Source organism: Emys orbicularis, chromosome 6 (genome assembly GCF_028017835.1).
Source record: "Emys orbicularis isolate rEmyOrb1 chromosome 6, rEmyOrb1.hap1, whole genome shotgun sequence".
Lineage (NCBI taxonomy): Eukaryota > Metazoa > Chordata > Testudines > Emydidae > Emys > Emys orbicularis.
In genome coordinates, this window is record NC_088688.1 from 50,862,746 (window position 1) to 50,871,068 (window position 8,323).

Consider the following 8,323-nt stretch of genomic DNA (forward strand, 5'->3'; position numbering starts at 1 on the left):
AAATTGCATAGCTTAGATCGACTTTTCTCTCTTTAGTGTAGACAAGGCCTCAGCCACAGAAAAAGGACTCTGGCAGTGAGGAGAGGCTCTGGCGGGGTGGAGGCAGCAGAGAAAGACTCTGGCAGCTCCCTGCCGCCGGAGCCTTTTCCAAATGCATTCCGCCGCCACAGCCTTTCACTGATGTGTGTAGAGACATACCACAGTGAGATGAAGCCTGCTTTTCATTGTGATGCGTACCTACACATATCCTACATGTCGCCAGCAGTGGTGTCCAGTGTAAATGTAGCCTAAATTAGTGTCAGTAACCTTGCCAGCCTTACAAAGAGATAGGGCCCAATTCTGTAGCTTCTCCACACACACAACTTCTCAATGATCAGGCCCCAAATGAGAATAAAGCTATTGGAAAGGGGCTATGCAAAGTATACTAGCTAGCTAGGAGACATTTTGGCACTTGAGATAATCCATCTTTTTTTTGGCTTAATGTTCCTTGTAGGGTATGGTTATTAAGGAGGATACATGACCTCCTGAAGTCCCTTCCAACCCTGATATTCTATGATTCTATGAATTGTACGGATAATATGTTGTTGTTCTGTCAACTTAATCTTCAGGACCTTGAGTTTTATTGATACAATAGTGATTTTTTTTTTTTCTTATTCTCTAGGATCTGAAGATGAAGAGAATCCTGAATTTATCACTTTTCTTTATCAAATAACTAGAGGAGTTGCTGCAAGGAGTTATGGACTAAATGTTGCTAAACTAGCAGATGTTCCTGAAGAAATCTTAAAGAAGGCAGCTCACAAATCAAAGGAGCTTGAGGGATTAGTGAATATGAAAAGGTCAGAATAATTGTGATGAATTCTTCTGTTTGTAATGAAACCTTCAGATGTGAGTAGGGGAGCTTTTTCCAGTAAATGGGGTATCAGAAAGAGCATTAAGAGTTATACCAGACACACTTAAATACTTAATTAAGATACAATGAAAACAGCTCTTGAAAAAGTGTATGAAATCATGCTGTCCTTTTTAATCAAAGCTTTATAAATTAAATAACTGAAATTAGTTGTATATTCAGTCACCCTATCAAAGGTTTAAACTACCTAAAATATGCAGTATGTCTGTTTTTTTTTTAAATATGAACTAGTGTAGGCAGAAACAATTTTGAATCTTTTACAGCAACTTTTAGTAAGCTAATTTGTTCGTCTAAAATAGTGGTTCTTAACCTGGGGTGCACCCGTTGGGGGTGTGAGATGCCCTTTCTGGGGGTGCGAGACATGCCAGATTTTTTTAGAAGGTAAAACATAGAAAACACAAATTAAGCACAGGCACGTAAATACAACTACTTTGTTTAATCAAACCTGTGTATTTATTAACATTATAAATTTTTTAACAATTACTGTAATATATAAACAAAAAATATATCTAGGTTTAAAGAACTGACCTACTTCAACGATTTTTGATAAGGGGTGCGAGAACATATTTTGATTTTTGATAAGGGGTGCGAGAACAGGCTGCAGTAAAGGTTAAGAACCACTGGTCTAAAACATATTTTTACTTTTTCTTCAGGAAGAAAATAAATATAAATGTGATGTCTATTTACATAACTTTTTATTTATTAATAGGTACTAAAAAGATTAGTTGATGTCTTAAAATACTTAGCCCAGATATTTTTAATTTAGAAAATAATTTAAACTTATTTACTTAAGAGTTTAGAGTTTGCTAGCTATTTATAAAAATAGAGAAGGACCTGGAGAGCTTTGTTTCTGATTTAAATAAGAGTATATCTTTGTATTAGTTTTAATAAACCTCAAAACTTTACATTTTCCAGAAATTTAGGGATTTTAATGTTTTTACTGATATTGAACTTCAGATATGTGCTTATACATATACTGTACATTACGTAGGTGTCACAGGGTGACACTGACCCTTTAAGAAGGAAGAAGCCAATGTACCTGTGATTAATCATCTGCTTCCCAATTAGGCTTAAGAGAAGGCACCTGGGCCATATAAATGGGAAGAGACTGAGACAGTGGAGGAGTTGGTCAGGTGAAGGGCAGGTGAGAACTGCCTGGGAGTGAGATACTGGCAGCTGAGAGCTGCCAGAGCCCAGGAGACTAGGAGGTTCCTGAGGGAAGCTGTACATCAGTGATACTCAGACTGAGGCTTGAAAGCCGAAGTGGCTCTTTAATGTGTCTCCTGTGGCTCTTTGATATATCTTTAATATAGATATTAAAACACGGTGTGATTTAATTATTAACCAACCAATTACTATGTTATTAACCAATTGTAGTTGATAAAATATAATACTTGGTCAGTCATTTTGCTGTGAGAATTTTATTGAGAGAGAGTAAATGTAAAAGTGAATTCACACTACTGTGGCTCTTTTGGGTAATGTTGATCGCTAATTTGGCTCCTGAACCACTGAGGCCTGAGTATTACTGCTGTACATGGTTCCTGGCTGAAAGGCTGAAGGCAGGAGAACAGCAAGAGAGGTTTATTGGCTGACTTCCTCAAGCCCAAAGAGCCAGGGCTGGAGAGGGCTGAAGGCCATTGAGTAGCAGAAGAATTTGTCTGCTAACCACTAAAATGAAGATCCAAAGCTGAGGGCTGGAGAGGGCTGAAAGCAAAGGAGCTGCAAAGGGGCTTATACACTGATGTCTTCATGCTGGAGAGGGGCCCTAGGGGAACGGTGAGGATGATCTCCCAGCAGAGGGTCTGTGGAGGTTCCCACTGGGAAGAGTGGGGTTATGCTCCAGGTGGAAGGCTGGGATGGCTATCCTGGGAGAGAGACAGAAAAGGAGTGATAAGGAGCCCAGGTGTGTTGGAAGATGCTAGAATTTGGTATGTGCTATGTTGATGGACAAGAGACTGTGTGATTTTTAAGGACTATCTGCAGGGGGGTGATAAATGGACTATGTTTGGGATCTTTTGCTATCAACTGTTTTGCACTCTTTTGGTAATAAACTGGCCCCAAAGTAGGGTATGACTGAGGTAAGAAGTCTGGCATGGAGTTACTGTGGCCTCTCAAGGAGGGAAACTGAGGAAGGCATACTGTTTCAGCCCTAGTCTGCCACTACAGGGTGCTCTAGTCGGGGCTGTCTTATACAATAGGTGATGGATGATTCTCTAGTGTATTAACTGGCATAACTTCTTATAGACCGTATAACATTTTAACAACTGTATGTAAACAGGTTAGTCAGAAGTACAGATAGGTACTGTAAATACTTTTTTCTACATCTGATTTAAAGACTCATAAAATGTTGAAGTCTGTAAGGATTCTTCTGTTTATGTTGTTGGTTTGTACATAATGGATCTGCACTGTAAGATGACTTCTACTAACTTTAATGATTTTTTCTGAGTCTCATCTGAAATGTCAAATCAAACCAGCTCTTAGCTATGTAATATAGATCAAGCTCTTTCTGATTATCATAAATAATATAGGCAGAAGGATTTCCAGGGCAAATTTTTAGGTCCTAATTATTTTGGGGTACAAACAATTCCTTTGAAGCTAAGCAGTCTACAGAGCTTAAAGCCAATTCTTATCCTGTCATGTTTTAAGAACAGAACAATAAAACCTTAATATATACATAGAGGATATATAAAGGGTTGAAGAAAAATTATGCAGTAATTTACACTTGTCAGTATTATATGGCCCATAATTCAAAAGTAAAACCTCAAGTTGCTCATAAATGTCTTAATTTTATCATCTGCTGTGTGAGCTTCTAAAGTCATTAAAAACTGCTATGCAAAGAGAAAACAATTTAAACCAGCTAAGGCAGTGTTATAACCTAACCTTAGTTGAGTAGGTAATGTTAATTCTGGCTTGTCTGAATTTTCCAGTTCTTATAATTAAGCTTACATAGTTATTCTTTTAAGATAGCTTTTTATATGTAGTTTTTTAAAAAGAGAAAAAGCAAAAGAAAATTCATTTGTCGGCAACTGTAGTAAACCCCTCACCAGGAATCATCACCAAGATTTGAACTTTGTGCCTTCAGTACTCCAGCACAGCACAGCATTCTACCACCTGAACTACAGAACTAACTACGCTAGCTGTCAGCAGGAGAAGGCTGTTATCTTATGTGGACCAGCCACTAGACAACAACAACACAAGAAACTGAAATATATGAGTGGCCTCTTTTACAGACAACCTAGACAAAGAGAAAATCACGGTGGGTTCTTTCTGAGAGGCAATGTGGCTAAGTAGATGGGAGTTGAGTTCCCATATTAGAGATCAGGGTTCTGCTCCAAACTTGTGAAATCTTTCAGTGGGGTATGAGGTTTTGCTTAATAAGATTTGTGAAGGGTACAGAATTAGCAGCAGTAGTCAGTAGAAGTGATTCTTGAACTCAGAGCCTCCTGCTTTCTGGTGCAATGCCCATCTCCCTGAGGCAAAAAGTATTTAAATGAGCAGCAACATCCAGATAATCCATTTGCATGTTTGGATTTTGTCCTAACTATAAATATTGAAGTGACACAATAGGGCACTGAGTGTACACTGCCATAACGTTGTGAGATTTTGGTATGCTGCCAAAAACAAGCTCAACTGTGGGAACCACAGATAGAAAATAGTGATTTTCAACAGTTTATAACTCTGCCTAATCTGTATGGAATTACATGGTGCCATGGAATTACGGGGGGATAGCTCAGTGGTTTGAGCATTGGCCTGCTAAACCCAGGGTTGTGAGTTCAATCCATTTAGGGAACTGGGGTAAAAAACTGTCTGGGGATTGGTCCTGCTTTGAGCAGGGGTTGGACTAGATGACGACCTGAGGTCCCTTCCAACCCTGATATTCTATGATTCTATGACAGCAAAAGGCACCTCCTTGACTCAAAACTATTCCCCTGCTAAATGTAAAAAGTCCTGCTGCAAACCATAGGGATATCAGAGTTCTTCAGAAAATGTCACAAGCATTGTTTATTATAGACTCATAGACTTTAAGGTCAGAAGGGACCATTATGATCATCTAGTCTGACCTCCCGCATGATGCAGGCCACAAAAGCTGACCCACCCACTCCTGGAATAATTCTCTCCCTTGCCTCAGCTGTTGAAGTCCCCAAATCATGATTTAAAGACTTCAAGTCGCAGAGAATCCTCCAGCAAGCGATCCCTGCCCCATGCTGCGGAGGAAGGCGAAAAACCTCCAGGGCCTCTGCCAATCTACCCTGGAGGAAAATTCCTTCCCGACCCCAAATATGGCGATCAGCTGAACCCCGAGCATGCGGGCAAGATTCTCCAGCCAGACCCTCCGGAAAAAAGTTCTCTGTAGTAACTTTTAATATCCCAAGTTTTAGGCCTTTTCTTCTGGAATGAAGTGTTAAAAAGTTGAGAGATCAAGTATTCACAAATCAGGAAATGTAGAGTTATGATTGATAGCTGACCCTTAATACTGCAATGGTATGCATATGCCTTAAAATATGTTTTCACTTGGTATTGTATAGCATTGTATATTTGTCAAATAATAGAATAAATAATAATAGTATTAATAAACTGCAAAGTGGAAATTACTATTCAATCTTGCATACAGTCCACATGCTGTACTGCTATGTAATTCAGACTCTTCATCTACTTGCATAATTTAGGAGATGTACATAGTATTATAATTTTATATAATTTTCAGTCTTTGTTTTGATGATTTTGATGTTTCATCATCTTCACCTGTTTTTAAACAAAGAAGTACCTTATTGTGTAAACTCCAGTTTCAATATGTCTGGTGGTATTACTGGTCCAGGAAGTGCACATGCTGCTGTAGACCTCTTGCATATACCTTGTAGATAACATCCTTTTATTAATGATTCCTTCAAGAATCTGGGGCCTAAAGTAATGTGTGTTATCTAGTCCAAAATTATCAAACATGTCATTCGATTGCATATCATAAGAAGTTTTCCATCTGTATAGTGCCTAATTCTTTGTTCCAGTTTTTACTTTTTGATAAAAACATTTTCTTCCAGTATATCTATACATGCCATTAATTTCAGTTTTATAATCTTACTAATATCAGTGTTTTGCAGATGCTCTTACCCAAAGAATGTGACTTTAACCATTTTTAATAATTAGTTTTGTTGCTTTATATTTCTGACTCTTAAAATTATAAGAATATTGCTGATTTGCTATAATATCCCCATTTCTTTAATCTGCAGCAATAATTTGTGATATGCTATTTGTCAGATACAAAAGCTTTGTTGGACTGATAGTAATTAGTACTGCATGGGAAATGGTTTTCCTATTCCATGAACATTTTTGAGATTTCATGGGCAGGTGCCCTGACCCACCAGACTGCTGGCTATTCTAGAATGGGTGTATCTCAGTGTCTCCTGTTGGATCTGTTTCCCTTTTTATAATTAAATATTAATTGGGCCAGAAAAAGAAAGCAACTCACTCTATATCCTAATGGTTAGGACATACACCTGGGATGTGAGAGACCCAGGTTCCAATTATTGGTCTGAGTTGAGAAACCTTTTTGTTGAAATATCCCCATTTCTTTGATCTGCAGCATTACTTTGTGATATACTCTTTGTCAAAGACAAAAGCATTATTGGGCTGATAGTAATTAGGTTATAGGAAATGGTTTTCCTGTCCTATGATAATTTTTGAAATTTCAAAATTTTCCCATTCTACATCAGAACAAAATTGAGACCTTTTGATGAATCAGCATTTTCTGACAAAAAATACCCAACAGGGTTCTAATAGTAATATTGAATATTTTGAATGTTTACATTTTAAAATGAAATGTTCAAAAAAAGAAAAGCACTCATATTTTTGGGATACAAAGATTTCTTAAAATTGTGCAGTATGGTCAGTTAGATAATATGCATCTATTATTTACTGGTAGATGCATCTTCTTCTGTTAACATGACTCTTGCCAGATAGGGTCACGGGCAGTTGACAAGAAGTGGTTCCTTCCCACTGGAATTTAGTATACTCTCAGCTGCTTCCCATCTGGAAATGTGGACATGATCTTGAGGATCAAAATTGGATCCTTACATAGCAATATATTGTGCTACCACTAGACCTACAAGGCCAGCTGACTCGTCAATTTTTTCTGTACCTCATTGCATGTTATATGGGAAAATTAATTGGATATATCTAAGGACTTCACTAGCTTTTCATATTCATGTGAAATATCAGAAACACATTCTCACTCATGTTAAATATCTTGCTGCTACTTAGTTGCTCTGACTCACTATCTTTCTTGGGTCTCAAAAATTAAAAAAAGGAATTGGATGTGTGCATTTACTTACAAATTATGAGAATATATCTCAAATTTCTTCTAGTCTCTTCCATTGCTGAAATATGTAGTACTGCTATTGAATGAATGTTGGTATTGTTTTTAACATTCTTATCTATGTAAACCACTTTCCTATTTCTCTTCATTGACTTATATTGTGCTCAGTCTTTTGTGCCATTTGCTTGTTGCTTTCTGTACCGTGGCAGCCTCATGAAGATAATTTGTTGCATTTCATGAGCCTATCATAGTGACCAAAAATATTAAATGTATATTGTAGAAAATGTTACCCACATATTTACAGTGGGCACCGTTAACATAGTGTTTTGACTTATTGGAAGATTTTACTTTGAGCTCATAAGTCTTGCTCCTTTTTTTACAGCATGCAAAATACTTTAAAACAATTTCCGTGTTTTCAGTGGCTAATTAATATATTTGTAAATTTCAATACATGTCCTTATTTTGATTTTTGTGGTTTTGTTTTTCAGAAAAAGGCTAAAATCTTTTGCCAGAATATGGAATATAAATGATTCCCAGGAACTACAAAAATGGAGTAGTGTGTGTGAAACTGGAGATGAATGAATAGACCATTTTTAATGCTTCAGATCCTACCTATTTGAAGCCTGTAGTAATTAACAAAATATGAGCTATTCAAAATATACTACTGTACAGAGTAATGTATTTGAACAATGTGCAATTTCATATACGTTAAGTGGACCGTATATCTATTGGAGGGTTACCTTTTGAAAATAAGGAACATTATAATATACTCCACATTTAATTTTTAAAGACAGGCTCATTTTATGGAATTTCTCTACCCTACCCTCTTAGTTTATTAAAAAAATAAATAAAAAAGTGCAAAGTGACTAGTTGCATTTGATAAAGTTTACAGTGTGATTAGAAAATATGAATAATTATGTTTGTAAATTGTTAGAAAATCATTTTATTAAAAATAAAATAATGGCTTTAAAGATTATTGTACTTTGATTTCTGAAGAAAATAATATTGCTGTGTGTGTGTTATACTGGAAAATTTTAATTCAGCTGTTCATTCACTGTATTTGATTTAGGGATATGCAGCTCTTCACATTCACACACTACATTGTT

The 8,323-nt window shown here is 36.7% G+C and overlaps 1 protein-coding gene across 1 annotated transcript in view; it reads left to right on the forward strand.

The window, feature by feature from the left end:
• MSH3 (mutS homolog 3) overlaps positions 1-7,799 on the forward strand; it is a 214,980-nt gene extending 207,181 nt beyond the window's left edge. The window contains exons 23-24 of the mRNA XM_065406009.1: positions 662-836; positions 7,706-7,799. Coding sequence (XP_065262081.1) covers positions 662-836; positions 7,706-7,799 — 269 coding nt within the window. The remainder of the gene's footprint in view (positions 1-661; positions 837-7,705) is intronic.
• Positions 7,800-8,323: the final 524 nt, after the last annotated feature.